General features: G+C 47.8%; 2 protein-coding genes across 16 annotated transcripts in view; one reads left to right on the top strand and one right to left on the bottom strand.

Moving 5' to 3' along the window:
• Positions 1–175: 175 nt before the first annotated feature.
• Positions 176–6895, top strand: LOC124474681 (cleft lip and palate transmembrane protein 1-like protein). Its single transcript, XM_047031053.1, has 18 exons — positions 176–465; positions 1313–1390; positions 1529–1620; positions 1777–1951; positions 2649–2788; positions 2907–2985; positions 3104–3221; positions 3441–3535; positions 3640–3724; positions 3967–4070; positions 4253–4318; positions 4452–4502; positions 4584–4666; positions 4762–4796; positions 4987–5042; positions 5148–5192; positions 5504–5619; positions 6057–6895. Exons 1-18 carry the CDS (start codon positions 343–345, stop codon positions 6127–6129), a joined length of 1614 nt encoding a protein of 537 aa, XP_046887009.1. The 5' UTR covers positions 176–342; the 3' UTR covers positions 6130–6895.
• Positions 6896–7695: 800 nt separating this feature from the next.
• Positions 7696–24819, bottom strand: part of ptk2ab (protein tyrosine kinase 2ab) — a 55712-nt gene continuing 38588 nt past the window's right edge. For 13 of the 15 annotated variants that reach the window (XM_047030956.1, XM_047030965.1, XM_047030929.1 and 10 more), the window contains 10 exons: positions 20145–20256; positions 16577–16669; positions 16343–16459; positions 16026–16142; positions 14001–14063; positions 12332–12371; positions 11376–11479; positions 8582–8737; positions 8327–8407; positions 7696–7927 (listed from right to left, as the gene is read on the bottom strand). In XM_047030956.1, coding sequence (XP_046886912.1) covers positions 7700–7927; positions 8327–8407; positions 8582–8737; positions 11376–11479; positions 12332–12371; positions 14001–14063; positions 16026–16142; positions 16343–16459; positions 16577–16669; positions 20145–20256 — 1111 coding nt within the window. In that variant the 3' untranslated portion in view covers positions 7696–7699. Of the gene's footprint in view, positions 7928–8326; positions 8408–8581; positions 8738–11375; positions 11480–12331; positions 12372–14000; positions 14064–16025; positions 16143–16342; positions 16460–16576; positions 16670–20144; positions 20257–21603; positions 21794–22228; positions 22545–24819 lie in introns of those variants that run through there. The other 2 variants (XM_047031023.1, XM_047031014.1) reach the window with 2 other exon arrangements.

The raw sequence follows: 24819 nt of genomic DNA, 5'->3' as shown, positions 1-24819 counted from the left end.
GAGGATATAATTACTGTCAGTTAGTGCGCTGTCTCTTTAATAATGCATGTTCTCAGTGTTTTTTGTCATATTATCCATTCATGACACATAAGCTAATAGCCTAGCATGTTATCCCCGATTTCCCCCTTCCAATCCTCGTGTTTAGCTGCCTGTGACGTTTCTCAGGAGGCGTGATCTTTGCGGGATGCAGATCGTGGTACCCCGGAAGGATGAGGAGGATGAGGAAAGGGGATTATTTTGACCAGTTGGAATTTCAGACGGGCAGTGTGTTGCAATTTCGGACGGACAGTTTAATGTGTTGCAGTGTTTATGAACGTAAATAATACAGCCAGTTAACTCGGCATGTTTCCTTCTTGCTACTCTAAACCTACGGACAGTGTCTTTCAAAGGACATCTCTGGCTAAAATATTGCTAGGAGTTTTTATCGTGTACATGTTTCACACTTGCTGGGTGATATATGGCTTTGTCTACACCAGGGGTGTCAAACTCATTTCGCATCGTGGGCCACATACGGCCTAGGGAGATGTCAAGTGGGCCGGACCATTAAAATTATACCATACTCTGCTATAAATAACCAAAATATCATGTCTTTCTTCTGTGTTATCTAGTTTAATTGATATAAAGACCATATCGTATAAAGTCCGTCCAACCGCATTAACAAGTAATGATCTCTTAGGTGGTGTAGTTGGTTAAAGCGATGTACGATTACATATTGTTAATGCGAATCTGGGATCCCAAGTTCGCGCCCCAGTCCAGTGAATCTCGTACGATATTCTTTAACTTTTACTGTGAGAAAATGACATAATTCTAAAGGCCTACGGATGTATCACAACATTTTAATGTGTGAGCACTAATATCAGATCAAAATGAACACATGTAGCCTTAATTAAATATTGAATAACGTAGGGTAGTCTACCGTCGGAGACAACCACTACGCCTCATTCAGCCAGTTTAAACGGCTGCTAGATGACGCTGTTCATTTTCAAAGCGCCGATAGTTCGGCTCTTTGGGCCGGCACAATCCGGAAGAAACCATCAAAGCTTCACAAGGCATCGTTCGCCCATCCCTAGTAGAGACCAAGGTATTAATTGATACCGTCTGCTGTTTTCAGTCTGTCTCAGTGATGCGGCTTGTCTTCTACTCTGATGGAAAGAGTGCGCCCCTTAGCGGATAATCCATGAATTGCAGCGAATTAAAAATATTAATTCCATGTCTTTTATGCATTTTTTCCACTTTCAAATTATCCTGCGGGCCTGATCGAACCTCCTTGGGGGCCGGTTCCGGCCCGCGGGCCGTATGTTTGACACCCCTGGTCTACACCAAACCTTGCGAAAGCGGGAGTGGGGAACATTGCATATCCTCCTATTTGGCGACTCGGCCCCGACTTCAGGTCAGTAATGCTGTCTTAATTCACAATTGTGTACTGTGATTGAAGTTGTCTACTGCATACGGACTCTGCTCTTACGGAGACGCTTAACAATTTTAATCTGTATAGGTACTGTGATTTTACTATTCCATTCTATTCCAGCTCAGCATATACTCCTGTTTGAGACCAGACCATAGTGAGCTTAACCTCATCACCAAAATAGATGAGTTTGACATACATTCTAAATATGAAAGGTAGGCCAAGCGCATCATTTCATTCCATTGCAAACTAAAATCCTCAAGAAAAACCAGTCTACAAACATAGCACAAACAATAGCCTGTGTTACTTTCAAGGTCAAGTCAATCATGCGGTCCTTTCTCATGAGTCAGCACTGTGTGCCTGTGTTCCAGGACAGTGAATGTGTCCCAGCCAGAGGAGACTCATAACAATGGGACCTTGTATGTGATGGTGTTTATACACCAGGCTGGACGGTCTCCACTGGAGGATAGCAGACAGGTCCACCTTGCTACCAAGATGACCACCCAGATGCTGCCCAGAAGTCAAAAGAGCCCAGGCAAACTCAAAGTAAAACACAGAATTAACTTAATCCATGTACGCTTTAAATGGTATGTTCTTTAAACGGCATGACCCTTTACAGGAACTGCTCATTCAATGCACTACAATCTGAGGTTGAAACTAATATAAATCTGCAGTTTGAAGTACCATATTTCTATTCGCCGCAGCAGTTATGGAACTACATGTTTTTGTAGTGCAGCGCTTATACGAGGGCAGCATTTATTATTTATTATTTAAGTAAGAACAGCACAAGAATAGCACAGAGAAGTTTATTTATTAGTACATCTCTGGTGTCTCGTAACAGTGTAATTAAGCAAGTAAGCGTGCTGTCAACAATATATGTTAACAGCCAGCAAAGCATAAACTGTGAGCGTAGAGTTAGATCGCTATTAAGATGTTTCTAACTAATGTCGGCGAGGACACTGATAGTGATGCAGAAAGGTATATTTAGTGACAGTTTCTTTGTACTTGTATCTGTGTGTAGTCAAATTTCATATGAATTACGGTAAATACAAGTAAAATGTTGCAGCGTTTATTCGAAGGTTGTGTTGATTTATCTGTATCAGATTTTAATTCATTTAATTTAATCCAGGGTGGAGTTAATTGGAAGGCGGCATTTAATCAACTAAATACAGTGTAGCTACCCTAGAGATAAACAATGACTCAATCTCTTAGTTATCTGTTCTTCACCTTTGACCTCTCCCAGGACCCTAACCCCGTCCCAGTACCCAGAGCTGACGGCTCAGTCTCCTTCTGGCGCCCCACTCTCAGACTCTCCGTCATGGCGGAGGAGTTCACCTTCACCAGGGGCAACCTGCCCAGCGACGTACGACGCTACATGACCGTGTACGTCTCCTGCCATCTCCCAGTCACTAGAACAGACATTGTGAAAAACACACAAACAATATTTTATTTGTGATAAAATGATTGGATTCGAAACATTTGTCTGTTTCCGTATGTCTAGTTTCAAGGACGGGAGGAGGATGACATATCTGCCCCTACTTCTGATGGATGAGCTCAGTTTCCGACTGAAGGATCTTATGGTGGGTGGGGTAGTCCTCACAAACACGACAGGACCTGGGTGACACTTGCAATGACAGATCATATTGTCCTATGAGATAAGAACGTAAAAGGATCCTCGTGTTGTTGTTGCGATCTTAGGAAATCAACGGCACGTTGACTGAGCTTCCTCTGACTGTCTCCTACGAGGGCATCTCCTTGAGAACCTTCCGCTTCTGGGTCCACCTACAGGATGTGGTGTACTCCCTCCGACAGTTTGGTGAGAGAGCCGGGTTTAGCCACGGTACAGACTATTTAGTCAACACTTACTAGTTAGTAGGTTGGGACTTTAGTTGATAGGTAGTTTAAGTTAGTGAGCCTAGCCACAGAAGGTAGTTTAGAGATTTTGTAAATTCTGATTAGTCAGATATAGTTTAGCGAGTAAGTTAATCACGGTAAAAATAATATGAACCTTCTTTTGGTCGGTGTGTTTGTCTAGGCTTCACCGAGGACAGTATTGATGAAATCAAAGAGATCTTAGTGGATACTAATCTGTATCTCCTAGCATTGACTGCCCTGGTCACAGTCTTCCATGTAAGATATATACTTTATCGGAATACACCCACAAAAAATACACTCATCATCCTATACCTGCTGACTCGAGACTGATATGTCACACTCTGATGTTTATTTGACAGATTCTGTGTGACTTCCTGGCCTTTAAGAATGACATCAGCTTCTGGAGGAGGAAAAAAACCATGGTGGGAATGTCTCGCAAGTCAGGTGAGAATAATGGATGCCATTACTTTGCACATGCAAGGGAAAAGAAAAATGTAGGATTAAGGAAGAGCAACTCAAATATATAAACAGTAAACATTTTTATACAGTAAAGTATTTTTATTATCTTTAAGGGAAACATATACAAACAGCTCTTTCAGAATGACTCAGTACTTGAACCTGTTTTCAATTTGGACTTTCTTTGTTGTCTGGTAACCGGACCGTGTGCGTGTGTGGGTGTGTGTCAGTGCTGTGGAGGTGTTTCAGCACTGTGGTGATCTTGCTCCACCTCCTGCAGGAGGGCAGCAGTGTGCTGGTCCTGCTGCCGCTCGCTGTCGGCTCCATCATAGAGGTACATCTGAATGGAGGAGAGGAGGAGGAGGAGAGAGAGCCGGAGAGACAGAGAGAAAATGAGAGCAGGAGAGACAGAGAGAGAAAATGAGAGAGAGAGGGAGAGCAGGAGAGACAGAAAAGATAGAAAGACTGCTTGACAGGAAGCTACCATTCAAAGTTGCCTTTTCTTTTCCTTTCTAGGTTTGGAAGGTCAAAAAAGTCTTCAAGATACAGCTCCAGTGGAAAAAGTCTAGGTCCATATTTGAAGTAAGTGCATTGTGATCCAGATTCTTCACGTTCCATTCAAACAACATAGATCATTTTATATAGTAAAATAATATTAATTGCCAAAAACACACAGTTATTATGAGTCCATTGTAATGAAACTATGTTCTTGCAGTTAGGTAAGCTGGACGAACCTGAGAAGAAGACCATGGAACATGATTCACAGGTCAGAAACCAGTAGGGATCACAAGCTTTCAAAAATGTTCTAACTAAAAGGGGTTGTAATGACAATGGTTTCTCTCTCCAGGCCATTAGATACCTGTCTTACCTCGTGTACCCTCTCTGCATCAGTGGAGTCATGTTCTCTCTGGTCTACCTCAAGTATAAGAGGTGAGCAATGAATCTGGTCTTTGACTAGTTTCATTCAGTATTAGTAGCTGTGATGGCTGACTAGCGTATCTGAAACCGTTTATTTATCTTCACAGTTATTATTTGTGGTTTATCAACAGTCTTATAACCGGTAAGTTGAACATGACTCATATTTCAAGATGTAGCTGCAGTATTCCTTAGTAGTCTTTAAAGATGACCAAAAGCTAAGATGTTATTTCAGTAAACAGGCCTACTGATGCTAATTGGTTAAGCCTACTCCTCATCCCTATAGCATATTCCAGCTAACTGCTAGTCACATCAAGATGTTTCCATTCCTGCAGGGGTGTATGCCTTTGGTTTCCTGTCCATGACACCTCAGCTCTTCATCAACTACAAGGTCAGTGCCGTCAAGGTCATGTGAAGGTCATTCTTCAGTTTTGAAGGACACCTACTGGAGGTGAAGTCAATGCTGCCGTTTTTCCCTCCTTGCCCATTCTAACAGACGAGGTCAGTGGCTCACATGCAGGGGAATGTGCTGGTGTACAGGGTGAGTGCTTCGCATCGACCAGACGTTTATCGGTGTTTGAATTGTGTCAGAGGTGTAAGGAGTTTCTAAGGTGGAGGATAGATGGGGTGGTGGGGAACAGTACATGGATGGGACCCTCCTCAATATTTAAATATTTCTCCAACCCCCCCCCCCACACACACACACACACTAACACTGAACACTGCTCATGATATAATGTAGTTGACATCCTAATGGATTTATTCATCGACTAATATCGATGACTTGTGCGTGCATATATGTACATATGTGCATGTGTGTATATGTATGTATGTTTGTGTGTGTGTTTGTAGGGTCTCAGCACGCTGGTGAATGATGTGTTCTCCAGTCTGTTTAGTGGCCACTCCTCCCTCCAGCTGTCCTGCTTCAGAGACGAGCTCCTCCTCTACATCTACCTCTACCAGAGGAGGTCAGACACACCTCCTCTCTCTCTCTCCATCTACCTCTACCAGAGGTCAGACACCTCCTCTCTCTCCCCTCCATCTACCTCTACCAGAGATCAGACACCTCCTCTCTCTCCCCTCCATCTACCTCTACCAGAGGAGGTCAGACACCTCCTCTCTCTCCCCTCCATCTACCTCTACCAGAGGTCAGACACCTCCTCGCTCTCCCCTCCATCTACCTCTACCAGAGGAGGTCAGACACCTCCTCTCTCTCTCTCTCTCTCTCTCTCTCTCCATCTACCTCTACCAGAGGTCAGACACCTCCTCTCTCTCTCTCTCTCCCCTCCATCTACCAGAGGTCAGACACACTTCCCCATCTTTCCTTTTTTTCTCATCTTTCCTCCTCACTCTTCTCCTCTTTCTACACCAAACCTTCTGAGCCCTCCTTTTGTTCCCTCTGCAGGCGTTACGCTGTCAGCAAGACTTCAGGGCAGGAATACAGAGCTGCACACAGCAAGAAACTCAAAGCCCAGTGAGACAGTGACAATCACCACGAACAAGACAACACATTGATGAATGAAACAGTTAAATATTTATGAATGGATGAGGCCATGATGAATGAGTTTAGAAGGATGACTGAATGAATGCCTGCCTGAATTGTACTTCAGTGCAGGTTTCTTTCTTTTTTTTAAACAGAAGCAGAAACACATCAATATCCACCATGTTAGACAGCAATCAGCAGTTGTTAATAGCATGTGATGCACCCAACCTCTCTGTATGGCATCATATGACTGTTCCTCATTGATCACTAATATAAGTAGGTCTCAAGCATGAAGCTGTTTACCTGCCTGCACCACCTAGTCTTGACCACTAAGAGGCGCTGACTCCACAGTGCTCTACCTGGTTTCTCTAGGGTTAAGTAACTTTAGTTTTTTTGTAGAACTCTTTAAGCTGTTCAGATATGCAGTTCACTCAGTGCGTGACCATTCTCGTGGTCTTACAGTATATAAGACCAAGATCAATCATTTCTGAAACTGTAAATCCTTCATTTAAATTAAATAGATAAGTTAACTTTCAACACCTTCCCAGTTTGATTGTCATTCTTATGAAGATCCCTAGTTTACAAAGGAGGACCTGTTCTATCATACTAAATCTTCTTCTAACATGTGGACATTATTATAACCCAATTGTACAAGGTATTCTCTTGTTATTGCTATCATGACTGACATGTTGAAGTCCATTTCTAAATGGCCAATAGTTGGGTTTTTAAAAACACAAAAACACGACATTGCCTTACTATGACACAGCAATACATGAAAATAGGAGGCAGTGACAGGTTGCCTGCTTTTACTCTGTCATTTTTATTTCATTTGTTTATTTCATCTATTTGACAAGATGGCTGACTGAGCCGAGACAAAATATATACCAGTGTAGACCAGTATATCTTCTATATACCAGTTCATCGGGATTCTCCGTGTCTGTCTCCAGGAAGCAACAGTGAGTGTCATCAATGAATGACGGTATCTGTAGTGTGTAGGGTTCAGAGTCCTATCTCTTGTAAAGAATGGAGATTCCAGTTTTGTCGTTCTGCAGATCCCATGTCTCTGGGATTGTCCCCCTGGGGACACTTCTACAGTGTGACACCAACTCTCGGCTGTAGGAAACGAGGAGGAGCCAGTAGGAACTGAACTAATATCCCATAGTCTGTCCAGGCAGACCTCTTCACAGTCAGTCTATAAAAATGAGGTCTGGTTCGGGGAGGGAGGGAGATGGAGGGGGGAGGTAGAAGTGTGTCCTGTAGCTGCTTGTGCAGAGCTTCTTCAGCTGGCTCCATAGTCCCTACCTCCGTGGCCCCGGTCCAATCTAGCTGAACTGCCCCATCATCCCTCCTTCTCATATCATTCTCCTCCTCCCCCCCCCCCCCTTCCTCCTCCTCCCTCAGCACCAGGCCAGTTGAAGCAGCCCCCCCCCTCCCTCCCCATCCACAGTCAATCCAGAACCGGCTCTGGGATCTTCGACCAAACCCCTTCCCCCTGGCCCCCCTATCCCCCCCGACGGCACCTTTACCTCCCCCCCCCGCCCCCCCCCCCCCCCCCCCCCCCGGAGCTAGTGCGTGGAGGGGGCGGGGCCCCGGCCCTGGCCCATCATCTTGAGGCGCGCCTGGTCGATGACGTCCAGCAGGTTCTTGGCGTCGACGGCGAGCGCGTGGGCGGCCGTCAGCATCTGCTTCTTGTAGTCCTGCTGCAGCGACGTCATCACGTACTGCTGGGCCAGCTTCATCTTACTGATCAGCTCCGCCAGGTCCGAGTTCAACAGCTTCTGGGCCATCTCGATCTGGAGGAGGGAGGGAGGGAGGGAGGGAGGGAGGGAGAGAGAGAGAGAGAGAGGGAGGGAAAGAGAGAGAGAGAGAGAGAGAGAGAGAGAGAGAGAGAGAGAGAGAGAGAGAGAGGGAGGGAGGGAGGGAAAGAGAGAGAGAGAGAGAGAGAGAGAGAGAGAGAGAGGGAGGGAGGGAGGGAGGGAGGGAGGGAGGGAGGGAGGGAGGGAGGGAGGGAGGGAGGGGGAGTTACAGGCTTTACCGGCCATGTGATGGATTTTGTGTCTACGTCTGTTTTGGACAGGGACAAGAGAGTTTGTGCTTCGCAGAGCTGACAGATTGTGGATATTTGTCAGACCGGCCAAACTCTATTGTGAGCAGGGTGTTGTGAGCATTGGAGTGTGTGTGTGTGTGTTTACCTCTCTGTGAGTGCTGGCGGGAAGCTGGGGGATTGTCTCGTCAACGGTAGCAAGTAACGTCCTGAGAGCCAGACCTACATCCTGGGAACACACACACACACTATTAGACATGATAACCCAGGGGCTGGACAAACGGTGTGTTGAAATGTTCCTTTCCAAACAGTACACATTGTTCGAAATCTATAGCAATGTCCCTGCTGTGTCACATGGTTTCACAGCCTCGCTGCTGACTGGAGCGGCTTGGGAGTCTCTCACCTTCACCATGGGAACATACTCCTCTGGAGGGGCCGGCTGAATCTTACTGGACATCTCGATAACCGCCTTGACCAAACCCGTCACATTCTCGTAGACTTTGTCATTGGAGCGATCCAGGTTGGCTGTAGGGGGCGGGCTGATCTCCTGAGGCTGGAGCTAGACCAATGAGCGGAGAGGTCGATCAGACAAGAGGAGGAGTCATAGAAGAGGGTTATGGGTTAGGGTTAAAAAAAAAAAGAATATGAAAATCACATGGTAGTTCTCTACTCTCACCAGTAGGGGGAGGTACAGATCAGATAGTGAGTGATGGTGGCAGGATCTCGACGGGGGTGATTGAAAACAAACAGCCACAAGGTTGGATTGTATTTTAGGACGTCGGCGAGTTAGTTTAAAGGATTTGGTGGTTTGCGTGAGATTACATAACCGAGACAAACGTTGTGGAGACGCAAACACACAAATGAATCACAATGACAGCCTATGTATCTACAGCTTCAGGAATAGGGATGTCACGAGAACCGATACTTACGGTACCTTCCGATGCTAAAATAACAAAACACCGACGATGCCCATTTTTTTGAAGCACCGTAAGTACCGTGAGCGCCGATGCCAGATGTTAGCATCGGTGCTGCGCCTTCAGGAGTGTTCCAGTCGACGTTTACATTAAGAAAAAACAAGATAACAACTGCTGCTTTAGCGATCGCCCCGCTTCGACTTGTTGACAAGAAAGGCAAAAAAAGTAGTTTGCGTTTGAGGCAGATGACCGTGGCGTTATAATTAATCCGCAGAAGCCATTATGCAAAAAATGCTACCGCAGTCTTCAGACCAAGGGGGAATACTTCCAATTTAGCTAAGCACCTGAAAGATCGTCATCTGGATTTGTTTAAAGAATTCAAGGCAAGTTCTGATTCAGTTCTAGAAGAGGCGCAGCACCGATGCTAACATCTGGCATCATACAAAATAAATCAATGTTCGTTGAAGTCGCAGCGAAATTCTGAATACATCCAAAGAATGCCCTTTTTCTGTTTGTTTAATCTGTCATACTAAAATACACGTTACATGATGTTTGAGATGGTGGGCACGTGTGTTACAATGGCTTATGTACATAGTTTAGGTTAGCTGTAGTTTTAACGTTAGCCCATAGCTTAGAAGGTAAACTCATGTCATGTTCATCTTGTTAGCTGAATGGCTTAATTGCACTTTATTATGTTGTGCTATGCTCTATTGCACATGTTTTGTATGTCTTTGTAGGACATTTTGCTATTTTTCAAATATTTTAAAGAAGTTCATGGTTCAAGTAGCCTACATGGAATCTTAGACAATCCTCTTTTTTTTAACCATGGTATCGAAATTGGCATCGAGAATCGTGTTATTTTAATGGTATTGGCACCGACTACTGAATTTTTGGTATCGTGACAGCCCTATTCAGGAAACAGTAGGGTCGACACAAGATGACAAGGAACATGATTGGATGGATGGCTACAATCTCCTGTGAGGAGGAGCCACGCTCTCGCTGTTCTGATCAATGTTTTCGAGCGAACAGCTGATCGATAACTGATAGGGCTACTGAGGGGGAGGACAGACCATGAGGTAAAACACACACGAGCTAGGAGTGTAACACAAGGCAGACACACAAGAGTGTGTAACACACTAACACACAGAGTGAGCTTACCCTCCAGGGCTATAAGGTCAACAACAGAAAGGCAGAGAGGAGGAGGAGGAGGAAGAGCAGGAGCACAAAGGGCAGCCAGAGGAAAGAGGAGGAGAGAAGATTAATGCCACAAGCAATCGCAAACACGCATGCACCAACACCAGGGCAGCTAGGCCGGTCCTGGGATGTAAAACCGACACACACAAACGCACAGAGACAGACAGCGGCTGTGTGTGGTAGGAGCAACATGCTAAATCAAGAACAAATTAGCCGTCTGACCCAAGCCAATCTGAGCATGAATCGTACTGCTCTGACCAAGGGGCAAGGAGGCATGTGGCTACAGAAGAGATGCTAGCACAAGACGGCTAGTGCAAGGAGAAATCGCTAAGCTCAGATCCAGTGACCCCTTATAGAGTCCTCTATGGAGTTGGTCACGGTGTAGCAGGAACATGTGTATACTCGACTGTTCTCAGAGAGGGGAACCACAATGTAGCTCGTTATCCCCCCCTTTATGGAACAAGGCTAACATTCCACAGGGGCTGTTTAAAAGGCAGTGTCATAGAATGGAGAGTTTCCACCGCAGGCCTAACTGGAGGTGGTTTTTACGAGTGTTGAATGAAGGGTGGAACTATCACAGCTGGGACTGCTTTAGCGTGCGTGTGTGTGTGTGATGAAGCCAGATTACTGTTCCCTGTAGAGGGAGCAAGACATGTATCCAGCCAGGGTGAAATGCAGTATGTGTCTGAGTTGGATTGAAGATTGCAGTCAGGACCATGGGACTCTCCTGTTGACTTTACCGAGTGACCTAAATCAAGCTGATATTACTGCCATGCAATCTAGGTAAGATTTGGTGGTACATGCCATGGAATCAGGTCAAACAGCTAGAGTAATACAGTACAATTATTTCTATTCAATAACATTCTACTAGCAAAGATATATGTTAGCTGGTTGCATTTTGTGTACGAGTTCCACTGAACATACAGCTAATAGAACACCCATGCAACGCAACTGGACGACATAGCTGCTAAAAACGTTCCCTTTAGCCTCGAATACGTGGACAGTTTTAGGTTACAATCCCTTTACAGTTTGAGTCATACAATATCGCTTGTGTATAGCAGCAGATGTGTCGCGCGTGTGTATGTGTACCTTGACCCCTTCGTTGTAGCTGTCCACAGGGTTGAGGCAGGCCAGACTGCCCAGGTGGCTGGGGGCTCCTGGCCGGGGGGGCTTCTTAGGGGGGGCTGCATGTTCTGGTGGGCCCGGGGACAGACAGGGATGAGCACATACAGTTTGGTTCCGAATACTCACAAACGACATTGACCAATTGTCTTAAACCGACAGCAGGAATGCATTCGAAGGCAGTTCACAAACAGCTGCCCAGATGGGATGCAGGGATTAAAAGTATGTTTCTATGTACGTATTTTCAATACGATTAGACGAGTTGGATTTCGAAAATGCTACAGTAGTTTAGGAAGCTTTCAAAGCAACAACAAAAAAAGAAACCATCTGGGTTGTATCAGCACCCTCCTCATGTCGAGTCCAGTAGGACAGTTTCTCTTCTGAATTTCTGACAGGGTTATTGGTTATAATACCAATCTGAATGAATATATGATTTCCAATTCATTCTAGAGACTAACAGCAATTTAACACGCCGAAACGCATTTTGTTGGCCGAGTTGGCGCCGAAAATGGCTGCCTAGGTAGGCTCTCCTGCCAAAGTAAATTCCTTGTCTGTGCAAACTTTCACGGCGAATAAACACCAATTCTGATCAGATTCTTCTGACGTACAGTTACCAGAATAACTGCGACCGCAGCATTGGAGCTTTCTGTGTTTGCTCAGGTTTAGCGTACCTGGGTCCGTTTGATTTCTGCTTATGGGTGGTATTATGGCATACTTTATAGAGCTGGGTAGGCTAATTGAAGTGCAATTCAAGCAAATGACAGAATTTGAAATGGCTGCTATTTGAGCCAAGTTCCGGCCTCCTCGGAGCCTTGTAGTCGAATCCAAAGCTGAACCGCAGGGAAGACGGAACACAATACCAGGGTTGAGGACGTGTAATTATGCCAAGTGCTATGGGGCGGTCATGTAGGTGGGGGCATTACCTGGTTTGCCAACAGGCTGGTAGATGTGCTGGTTTCCTGTCTGCACAAACAAACACACACACACACGGGGGATTAAAAAGATGCATGAATGCAGCCAAAGGTTCCAACCCTGTTTTCCGAAATGTTCTTGTTTGGTTTCGTCCCCAGTGCCTTCTGAGTTGTTGTGGTTGGTTCAAACCAACACCCAAAATACTTTGCATGCTTCGAGACAGACACACACACACGCGCGCTGACACACACAGACAGAAAGAGTAACAGAAACAACCACACACACACACACTTGACGAGACCACAGCAAATTCAAGGGGACGACAAGCAGTGTACAATAACACGGTCGAAAATATCTCCAGTCTGTTCTACATCTCTAGGTCTGCTTTCAAAGCTAACAAACAAATAATGCCAATGACTAGCATCAGCTCCCATTTCCATGTACTCCCAACACCCACGTTGAATTCTCCCAAGGACCCTCCAACCTCTCTCTCCAAACATGCCAGCTAAACTGTCTGTTCCTCCCAGCAACACTCTGCCCTGACATAATTACTACACGACTACAGAGAGATATCTAGCTGTGAAGTTGGAGTTGGGGTTTTGCAAATTGACTGGTAAATTGGAGAGGCTGGTGTGACAGTAGCTTTAATGTGGCTGGTGTTGCTAGCATGGGCTGGGCTGGGCCAAAGACAGTCTAAGGCAGGGGTGTCGAGCTCCGGTCCTCGAGGGCCGCTGTCCTGCATGTTTTAGATGTTTCCCTGATCCAGCTCACCTGATTCGAATGAATGGTCGTTATAACAACCCTTTTAATTGAATCAGGTGTGTTGGAGCAGGGAAACATCTAAAACATGCAGGACAGCGGCCCTCGAGGACCGGAGTTCGACACCCCTGGTCTAAGGGAAAAAAAGAAACAATTTACATCATGGAGCTTGAAACTGAAGCTTGACCTGTCTAATGTAAGGGAGCAGGTATCACCCTGTACTGAGAGACTGGCCCAGTGTGGGAGTGGATTCTACTACGCTGAAGAGTTCCAGCCGTGTGAAAGGACCACACCAAACTCGACCCCGCCCCCATTTCCCCTTTCCACATTCATCTTTTCTTTCCCTCGTTTATTCCCATTCGTCAGACCCCAGATCATGTGTGTGAATCTGGTGACCTCTGACCCATAACCCCTTCTCTCCCTGGTCCAGGTCAAATTCTGCGCTGGGCCCATTTCCCCCTTGAGAGCTTAGTCAAACACACAGCCCCCCCCCCCCCCCCCCCCCCCCCCCAATCCTGTTTTTCCAGCAACAAACCCCGTGGTCACTCTGGCTAGTCTGCCGCACTGGCAAGGCTACCCAGGACAAACTCTGTGGAAACTTAGGCATTTGAGCACCTAAAGGCTAATCAATTGGTGATGTCATCATACCATAGACTTGCCTCGCAGATTAACCCAACACCTCCCCTGGCAACCATTACCGTGTGCCGCCGCAACACGCAGTGACATGCGGCTACTTTAGACGTAGGGAGAACAACCTTGCCTGGCTAGGAGATAAAGGGACTAGGAGATAAGGGGACTAGGAGATTACAGGACTAGGAGATGAGGCAACAAGGGGATGATGAGACTAGGAGATGAACAGACTAGGAGACGAGGTGACAAGGTGATATCGACACTAGAAGACAAGGAGATGAGGGGACTCACTGTTCCCTGGAGGGCGCAGTCTTCTCTCTCCAGACTCCCTCGGGAGTTCCTCGACTCTGGCTTCTGGAGACAGAGAGAGAAAGAAAGAGGGAGGGAATTAGAGCACTGGGAGACGGTTAGAAAACAGGGAGACAAATTAATGCAGAAGGGACAGAGGTGAAAAGGACAGAGAGGGGACAGAACGAGGGCAGAGCAGTCAAACGTCAGAGAAAAAAGAGGGAGAGGAAGATAATTCGTACACCCATACATAAACACCACCCAGTCAATAACACAAGTAGCACAAATCAAGGAAGTTATTCTTTTACAGAATGAAAACACTCATTCGCAAATCATTTCCCCTGACTAACTGTATAATAAGTAACAGCTTGGCAGCACACAGGAAAAAAAACATTACATCTCGAATGAAGTGGAAAGCACCATAAACAACAAAAATGTAAACCCATCCAGTTCATCTATATATCTACACCATGGGCACAACAGGGAGGAATCCAGTGTATCCACTAGACTGGGAATGAAGTCCATGTTATCAAACTCCAGGAAGGGTGCATTCAGCTTCTCTGCTTCTCATTGAAGACAACAATGGTACATTCTGGTCCACACAGTCTCATTCCAGCACTCGCTTCTCCGGCTAACTTATCTCAACTTGCCATCTTCACACCGTTCGTTCTGCCAAACTATTTGCCATAAAACATCTGCACCCCCCCCCCCCCTCTGTTCTTCCTTTCTTTTCTCTCACACACACACACACACACGTACACAGACACAGTAACACCCACACATCTACCTCCCCTGCTCTCCCCCTCTGCCCCCCCCCCCCCCCCCCGCAATAAACCTGTAACCCCCCACATCCCCCCAGTCCTGTACCAGTCTTCCGAGGCAGGACTTGAAGACCTGCATCCTCTGAGCTGTTCCTCTCTGCTGCTTGGGTCTGTGTCTGTCTGTCTGTGAGCTGCTAGCAGGGCCATCAACCAGACGGCAGGCTCCGGGCGCTTTAACGCCTCACTTCCTGACTGAGGAGAGCTTATATCGGTCTTCCCAGCTTACAGAGAGAGAGAGAGAGAGAGTGTGAGAGACAGTCGGAAGAGAGAGAGAGTGTGTGAGAGAGTCGAGAGAGAGAGAGAGAGAAAGTGCTGCCAGCTAGCTGTCTATCATTCGGTCTGCCTATCCCTCACTGCCTCCCTCTCTTTCTCTCCTCCCTCTATTCTTCTTCTTTCCCCTCCCTCTCTTTCTCCCCTCCCTCCTTCCCAGTCCATCCTCCTCTTAGGGGAGAAGTGATTATAGGAATCTGGGGTAAAAACACGCACTCAGCCTCCTCAGCTTTCCAGCAAAGATTGTTTGGCTTTCACCAACTGTGGGTCAGAGTGAGTTTACCATACTTCATGGCTCATAGAGAGACACAAACCTATCATTAGCCAGGAATTAACTCTAGCCACACCTGGGTTAGACACACACACTGTACATGAAAAAAAACTGAGGACTCTCTACTCTACTTTGTGAAAGAGAAATGGTTAGAAAAATATTTTTTCTTTCTCTCGGTTCACGCACACGCGCACACACACACAAACACAAACACACACAAATCAAACTCAGACACCGAGCCAAGCTTTCCTCCCTCAGAGTAAAAAGCAGAAAAATACGAAAGCCTACAAATGAAAATAAATGTTTCACTCTCTCTCCTCTGGGAATCTTTTCGTTCGCAGAAACATAAACATGGCGCAGGAAGTGGATTGGGTCTCGCGGAGGAACATCTCAGAGATAATGACACGGTACGACTGAAATAACTGACGGGTGGAAACCGGCTCCGAAAAAACCCCAGTCGTGCACCACATCTGTAAACAATTAACTTCACCCCTTCAGGAATCTCTCTCTCGCTTCTCATGGTGTTAAGACACTGTTTTGTGTCAACAGCCTCAACAATCGACACCCAAAGACAATGCTCCAGTGAGTGTGTATCCATATCAGGAAGTGATTTTCCTGCTGCAGGTCTGTGTGTGTGTGGGTGTGTGTGTGTGTGTGCGCTCCTACCAGGAAGCGTTCCTCCTGCTCCAGCCACCTCTGGTCCTCCTCCATCTGCTGCTGCTGCATCATCAGCTGCTCCTCCATCAGGAGAGGAGGCAGGCTCTGGCCCAGGCCCTGCATGTCCTGACACACACACACACACATGGATACATACGCACACACGTGGATACACACACGTTGACACACATAGACAAATATGCACACACACATGAACACACACATGGACACACACACACACACACACACACACAACGTCAGGGCACCTTTTCCCCACACAAAGCAGAGCGATGGATCCAAACATCACCAGGCCTTGGCCCTCCTACCTCCATGCCGGGCCCCCAGTGGGTCATGTCCTGGTGGCGGGGGTGGTGGGGGTCCAGGTGGGAGGCCTGGGGGGGGTACATGGAGGGCAGGCCGTGGGGGCCCGGGTACCCCGCCATCTGAGAGGAGGGAGGATATCTTAAGACTGCCGTTCACGCTGTTGTATGTTCTTCACTTGAAACGCTGGTGTGCTCAATCAAGTGCAACCCAATGTGTGTGTGTGTGTAGAAGCGTACCTGGTAGTGGTTGTGTTGGCCCTGCCCCATGTGCTGGGGGCTGGGGTAGAAGCCCTCACTGGAGCGGGGGCTGGGGTAGCCCGGTCTGCTTGGCTGTGGGGAGGCAGGGTGGGAGGGGAGGGAGGGAGGTGGAGGAGGAAGGAAGGAGTGATGGGGGTGTAGGGGGGAGGGCAGGCAGAGGAGAAAGGAGGAGGACAGAAATGTACACAGACACACAAAGAGAGAGAGAGAGACAAGATTATCGTTAGACACATTGTATTTCCCGCTGTTCCTGGTTAGAGAGGGGTGGGGGTGGGGGGGTGGAGGTGATCACTCCCAACGGACACACAGACCCCCTCCCAGATGCTGTTTGTGTGGACAGGGTTAGAGCTGCAGTCTGAGGAGAGATGGGGAAGGAGGGGGCACAGTCAAGGCTGCAGAACAAGCAGGCAGTTAGTTGGACATCCACAGTCCGGTTATGAGGAACCTGAAGGGGCCGGGGTTAGGGTTTGGTGCAGGATGGGGGGGGGGGGGGGGTGGTGATGGGTAAATATCATTAGAACGGGGTAATGAACTTGCAACACAATGTTCTCACTGACTCTGCATTGAGAGCAGTGGTTTTCTCTGTATGTTAATTTGACCATGGAGGGAGGGTGGGGGGGTGGGGAGGAGGAGGAGAGGGGGGGGGGGGAGTGTACCTTACACAGCCTTTCATAGAAGGCCTCCCGGGGCCAGTGCTCCAGAGTAGCAAGGGAGAGAGGAGGGCAGACAGACAGAAAGACAACAGCGGGGTGAGAACAGACATACAGACAGGTAGACAGACAGACAGGCTGACAGACAGGTAGACAGACAGGCTGACAGACAGAAAGGCTGACAGACAGACATAGACAGGCTGACAGACAGACAGACAGGCTGACAGACAGACAGACAGACAGGCTGACAGACAGACAGACAGACAACACAGCGACATGGAGGAGGGGAACACGAGGAACGTGTCTGATGTGTCATGTCTGATGTGGGACAGTGGGAGGATGTTGGTGTGAGTGACGTACGGGGTTTGGACAGAGCATTTCAACATGTGTTTTAACGGGGGGGGGGGGGGGGGGGGGGGTAGAGAGAGAGAGAGAAACCAAGAGAACAGAGAGACACAGAAAAAAAAGAAAGAGAGAGAGAGGGGAGATGATTGTGTGGTGGTCCCTCCAAACACTGGAACTTTCCAACAGAGCAACATCTCCATCTAATGGACTCCCCTGGCTTGTACAGCCACATTCACCGTCACATAGAGGGTCTAGAGGGGCTAAACCCTTCTCAGACAGGTTACCAACCAAGGCCAGGAGTTTTACAGTACTGTCTTGGCTTTGTACGTTTTTTCCCCCCCATCAGGTCATTCACAAGTCTTGAAGATTTCACCAGAGACTGTACCATGACACAGAGTATTTGAAAGTAAAGACAGTTTGTTTTGACTCGCCATTGCTATTCAATTGGTTTCAATGCACGGGACTCAGATGGCTGAGCGGTGAGGGAGTCGGGCTTGTAATCAGAAGGTTGCCGGATCGATTCCCCACCGTGCCACATGATGTTGTGTCCTTGGGCAAGGCACTTCACCCTACTTGCCTCGGGGGGAATGTCCCTGTCCTTACTGTAAGTCGCTCTGGATAAGAGCGTCTGCCAAATGACTAAATGTAAATGTAAATGGATAAGCAAGAGTCCATCTGAAATGGTTGCGTGTAATATTATCATAGACTCACGCCACGCATACTTTAATATCAACACACTGAACCAAACGGAGATTGGGGGGAGACTACTCCAGGCTACTCCTGCGAGGCCAAAAAAACAGTTGTTCCAAAATGTCTGCTCCAGTCTATATACACTGTCACTCAAAAAGCCTACGATGACACCGTAAAGCCTGTCAGAGGTGTCCCCACTTCCAGTAGGGTCAAGGTGGCTGAGCGGAGCAGTGTGAACAGCGTTGAGGTGTGAAGGTGATCTGCATTGCTCAGCTGGGTTGAGGATTAGACAGGCATTCGGGCCAGTCTGCAAATAGTGACAATGCGAGGTCTGGTTTAGCATGCAAACCAACGCGCCATATGTACACTGAGCCGACAGTCCGTGGTAGTGTATGCGTTTTAGTTTCGGAACGTGGTCCGCACACACACACACAAAGGCGACCAACTCTCTGGTTAAAACACAGGTTAGTGAGGTTCAACTCTTAGTAGTTTAGAGCTGGTCTATATATTAAAACCGTTTGGTGGTCTTTAGTTTAGAGCCGTTACGGGTTGAGACTCTCCTGTCACACCTGCCTGTAGGATTGTGCTGGGGGGTCTTCCCAGCTGCTGCTGACCGGACAGTGGGGGGTGGGGGGGGATGTGGGGGTGGCGGGGGGGGCCCCGCGGTGGGGGTCTCCCCCAGCGGGGGTGCGGGGCGGCGGGGGGGGGCAGCAGGGGGCAGGGGTAGCGGTGCAGGGGGGCGCTGCAGCAGAGGGAGAGCTGGGAGGTGAAGCGCTGGGAGAGGCGGGGGGGCGGGGCCGACGACAGGCACTCCAGGCTGAAGCTGGGCTGCAGGGGGGGCTGGCGGGGGGGCTGACAGGGAGGACGGACAGAGAGAGAGAGAGAGAGAGAGAGAGAGACACAAAGAGACAGGGAGAGAGACAGACAGACAGAGAGACAGAGAGAAAGAAAGAGAGACAGACAGAGAGAGAAGAGAGACAGAGTGAAGAGAGACAGGGATGAGATTAACAGACAAACAGAGCAGAATAGGGAGAGAGACGCTAGCTTGCTGAGCAGTGGATCAACATCAACAAATAACAACACAGAAGCATGGAGTTCAGCAGAAGCCAGAAGCAGGCAGGTGATGAAGTGTGTGTGCGTCTGAACAGGTGTGTGTGTGTGTGTGCGTCTGAACAGGTGTGTGTGTGCACATTAGGGGGCAGCGCCAACAAGCTAAACATAAAAAATCTACCAGGAACAACGTCATGTTTAAGAAACTGAAAGAAGCCTACGCACTCGTCAACATTTACAGAAGGTGGGGAACAGAAGGGTGTCGAGTTACCAGATAAGAAACTGATCCTGAACACAACAGAATATGACTATACATGGGACCCACGTGGATATCAACGTTATAAATGATTGACAAGCGCAAACCAGATCTGACGTGCCGACATTAGATGCAGGGTAAACGTAGATACAGAGAAAACAACCTGAGATTGTGTAAAGCGGCCGTAATACACACTCACCCTGACTGGATCCCCGGCTCAAATGGATATGCATTATTCACATCATGGTGGGGGACATTGTATTGACAAACATTTTATTTTTAACAAACAACAATGCAATCTTGTTTTCATAGGGAGGTCAGAGTGGTCAGACAAACAGCCGGACAAACAGGTGTCCAGGCTGACAAGTGGCCCCTCTTTACAGCTTGCCAACACCCCCCAACACCCTGCTGAGACCAGGGCTCTCGCCAGAACAGGACCGCCACCCACCCTTAGGAGACAGGGCAGGGGGTGGGGCACTAGAACAGGGGATGAGGGTGCAGGGACTAGGCAAGGAGGGGCTTTGGACCGGGGAGGGGTGCTGAAGGGGGGGCTTACTTTGGGCGGAGCCTCGTCAGACCCCCCGGAGTCCCAGGACACGGTCACCTGCCTCCTCATCTCCATCCTGGCCCTCTCCTTCTGCTGGACCTTCTCCTCCTCAAGGATTGTACTGTGAACACACACACACACGGATAGTCCAAGTCAATATATCAGACATGTTCAAGCGTTCAAACCACGACAAGGTGTGATCACAATTATACCAGGTGCAACATATAAAGAGTAGCTCCCACCTCACAACGTGATTGGCTGATCGCAATTGTATAATGCTGGCTTGCTAACTAGCAACAAGGCAATATAAGGTAAATACCTTTTTTTCAGTAGAGATACAGGGAATATGATATTCATGTTAATGAATGAACAACTTTACTGATAATCCATGCAAATGGGCAGTAATATCCCAAGTAAAAAAAAACTAACAGTTGTCTAAGACAGGTCAGTGAAAAACACGTTCCCACAGAGCTGCAGGTGGCAGGGTCACCCAATAGATGGGTTGCTGTCTGGGGGTAATCCCAAACCCATTTTACACAGCCTGTTAAAAGGTGGAAATGTTCCGGCTTCATACCACCTTGCAGTTCTGTGCCAAAGGTTACGGACACGGAATGGGGGGTCGTTGTTGTACAAGCGTGAAGCCGGCAGCAGAGGCAGCAGAGGCACGCTAGCATTGCCGCTGATGTCACGCCTCTGGTGACTGTCTCTGTAGCAGAGGGTGGAAGCTGTTGGAAATGCCCTCTTCACTCACCTAGATACCTGACAGCACTGCATGCAAAACCACCGTACAGCAGAAAACTGGATCACGTTCACACACACTATACTAAAATGACTCAAATTAGCCATATCCCCCAACCCTGAGGTACAGTACACACACGCACACACATAGACACACACACATTCAGGTACTAAAATGACTGGCTCAAATTAGCCATATCCCCAACCATGAGGTACAGTAACACACAAGCACACACACAGGCACACACACATTTAGTTACTAAAATGACTGGCTCAAATTAGCCATATCCCCAACCCTGAGGTAGAGTAACACACACACACACACGTGCCACAGCGGGTCAGTAACAGGAAATAAAGAGGAAGATTGTGGTTCCTCTACATCAGGATCTGCTAGATGGATTTTCCCCAGCTCTGTCAGGGAGGGAGGCAAAGGACAAGGACCCTGACGAAGGGCGCTCACACATATGAAACTGCTTCCTCCGAGCCTGCTACAACCATTAGAGAAGCAAGACATTTTTTAAAGCTCGCTATTAGGCCAGGGCTCAGCCCTCAGGGTCTGAAATGCTGGAGAACGTTCCTTAACAAGCGATTAAAGATAATTAGAATGCTGTTTTACATCACGGACGCCAATGTAAAAAACCGAATGGACGTTTTGCTAAGGTACGCGATGCCAGAAAAAAGGCTTATCTGAACCGAAAGCATTCCCCGCTCCACTGTAAACAGTACATACCTCAGGTTATGGTGTGGGAGAATTCTAGGGGACTAATTCCAAACTAAACAGTCTGAGGAGAAGGATGAACGGGCAGGGTTCCAAACGGAGCAGACACGCAGCGTGCCCTGAACCTCCACAGGTCCAGTCTTCCTTTGTCTCCTTCCTCTACTTTTCTCCCACTTCATTCCCCCCCACACACTCTTTCTCCTCTCTGCTTTACATGCTCTCCCTCTTTTTTCATCCTTCTCCCTCTCCCTCTCTCTCTCTGTGGGGGGGTGGGTTATTTGTAGCCACAGCTTTAGTGTTGTGCCTCTGGGGGGGGTGGTGGTGGGGAGGGGGGGGGGGGGGGAACAACAGCAGAGTAGGGGGGAACAACAACATACCGTCAACATGCTGGCCGGCCACCTGTCCTGTCACTTGTGGTGACAACACGCACACACACACACACACACACACAACCTGACCATGCACACAATCTGATCGCTATTTAAACACAGTCCTATGTCCCCCTCCCTACATGCAAAAGCTACAAACCCGCACACACGTCCACGTTGTTCCCCGGCTCCACCAGCTGCCTAAAGACACATTTGACTACAACGTTGATTATAGTCAGAGACGTTGAAATTGTGAACATAACTGTTACCTTAACGCTAGAGGCCAGTCAGTCCGAGTTTACAGCTGATGCTGGCACAGTATGTCCATGTACGGCCAGTCACAGAGTCAGACTGGGTCACCCACATGCAAGTTTCCAGTACGGGTCCAGTCCCAGCAACCCCGTATCCCAGCAGCCCCGGGTCCCAGGAAGCAGTGAGTCAGCAGCGAGACTCTGAAGAGTCTTGGGACGCAACTGCGAGGGAGTCTTGATGCCAGTTGAGAGGGGTGGCGGTGGGAAGTGCCCTCAGTACTAGCCCTGGGAAGGACTGATCCTTTCTCCCTCTCCCCCTCTGGTCTCTCTAGCTGCCTCCTCCCTGCACTAACAAGCTGGAGGTGCTGGCAGCTGTTCGCCGCTGTGTAAACACACTAGCAGCACATGAGACTAGCCACTCCATAGACGCAGCTGCAGGCAGGGGAGGCTGGAGACTGAGAGAGGCACTATGCTGGGTGAGTCTAGAGGCTGGGAGAAGCAGTATGCTAGGTGCGTCTAGAGGCTGGGAGAGGCAGTATTCTGGGGGAGGCTAGAAGTTATAGACTGGATGAGGCAGTATGATAGGTGAGGTTAGAGGCAGTAAACTGGGAGAGGCAGTATTCTGGGTGAAGCTAGAGGCTGTAGACGAGAAGAGGCAGTGTGAGAGGTGAGGCTAGAGGCTGTAGACTGGGAGAGGATGTAGACTGTAAGATATATAGCAGGCTAGGAGAAGCCAAAGGAAGATTCTTCAAGTCCAGGCCCAGCCAGCTTCCAACCCTAACTTAGTCACTTTCCTCAATGATGGAGGTTTCCCTGGAAAAATGATTTCACAACATACACAGTATTGTTGGCTCATTGATGACCCCAAATGATGACTATTGTGAGCATTAGCCTATTTGCCACAACGTAACAGTTGGAAATTTCCTTTCCTGCCTTTTGTAAATCCAAATAGATCTGGCCTCGCTTATCAGTCTCTGAGTCAGGGCTTTAGAGTCACAGGAGAGAGATAATCCTGGGAGGATGAACATGCTGCACTCAACACATCCTAAAAGTATGAAACAGAACATTTGGAAGAGCACAACTTTATTAGTACTTTACTGGACTGCACTGTAGGATCATATAAACAAATCCCTGCATGCAAGCATGCACACACACACACACACACACACACACTTCCCCAGCAGCCTTACTCCTAATTGACATGATTATTATTTAAAACCACTCTGAACAGCCTTGACATAAGGTGCCATATAAGGGCAATCTTTGGCTATTTAAAGAGGTCTCAGTCTAAATATTGACCTGGTCTCCTAGACACAGGCCTGCTACCGTGGAGACCAGGAGAGCGGAGGAGGAGGAGGAAGAGGAGGAAAACTGAAGGTGTGAGTCATGCTGGGGTTACAGTGTGACGGAACCACAACCTCTAACATGCACTTATTTTCCTGCTTCTTTATATATGTGTATAGGTGTGTGTATAGGTGTGTGTGTGTGTGTCCCATTTTACCAGGAAAATTAGCAGGCCTCATCTGGTTTCTCACCACAGGGACTATATTTACTTCACAGCTGTGCTACACAAACTTGCCCACGGAGGAGAAATGTCTCCAGTAAGAGCTAGATATCTGGCAAAGAAATAGCTTACACAAATATTTTTATAAATGAGAGGTTGGAAAAAGTCACCCAAAACAATATAAATACACCTTTTTAGTAAGTGGGAAGTCCTGGGACTTTGTATTGTTTGTGGAGAGGGGAGGGGGGTTCAACAACTCCATCTACCTGGCCAGTTAGCGTCAATGAGAAGGACAGGCCTGGTCCTGTCTAGTCAGCTAGCTCGCTCATCCACAGACACCGCGAATGCTGGGGAAACTTCCAGCATTGCCTCACCCCAACATGGGCTTGATGTGACCTGAATGTGTGTGTGAGTGTTTCAGATGAGCACCCTTCTGGTGAGCGAAGAGAGGGTGTGGCTCAGATGGCGTCTTCCCCGAAGTAGCCATGCCGACAACAAGGTTGTGTCAGACAGGAAGTGGGTTGGTGTCCTCAGCTTGGGTCAGTGGTTCAGTAAAAATAATGAAAAATAAAAAAAGATATTTGTAATGCGCCCTTTTTGAACTCGCGCTAAAGGTACAGCCATTTACAGAACTCACTATCAGTCTGTAAATTCCCTCTACAGCAGACCTGGGCATTTTAGGGGCTGTCCCAGTGAGGTAAAAAAATAAAAAATAAATAAGTGTGTTGAAAGTCCTGAAAGACTACAGTGATCAGGCGATTTACGTATGTGCGCTTATGCAGCCTCACCAACAGGAGACACTGAATTAGCTGTTAGATTAGCCCTCAAAAATGTCCGCTCATGGTAAAAAACGAAAGCTTGATACAGAATGTACAGTTTTTAACAAGACATGGACTTCTAAGTACATCTGTTTACTGAAGTCAAAGGCAAAGATGTGTGCTTAGTTTGTGGAGAACAGGTCGCTGTGTTGAAGGATTACATTTTGAATCGGCACTACCAGACTGTTGTTCGCATATATACCCCAGACATTCAACCAGACTTCAATTCACTTGTTCAAGCACCAAGACAGACTGGATTCTCACTGAGTAAGAAAAACTGAACTGGA

This window comes from Hypomesus transpacificus, chromosome 2, assembly GCF_021917145.1.
Source record: "Hypomesus transpacificus isolate Combined female chromosome 2, fHypTra1, whole genome shotgun sequence".
Taxonomy (NCBI): Eukaryota; Metazoa; Chordata; class Actinopteri; order Osmeriformes; family Osmeridae; genus Hypomesus; species Hypomesus transpacificus.
This window is presented reverse-complemented; position numbering and strand designations above follow the sequence as displayed.

Coding starts and splice junctions, on each gene's coding strand:
- LOC124474681 (XM_047031053.1), top strand. CDS start 343: ATGTTTCCTTCTTGCTACTCTAAACCTACGGACAGTGTCTTTCAAAGG. Junction 2,789..2,906: donor GTACGACGCTACATGACCGT/GTACGTCTCCTG, acceptor CCGTATGTCTAG/TTTCAAGGACGGGAGGAGGA. Junction 5,043..5,147: donor AGCTCTTCATCAACTACAAG/GTCAGTGCCGTC, acceptor CCATTCTAACAG/ACGAGGTCAGTGGCTCACAT.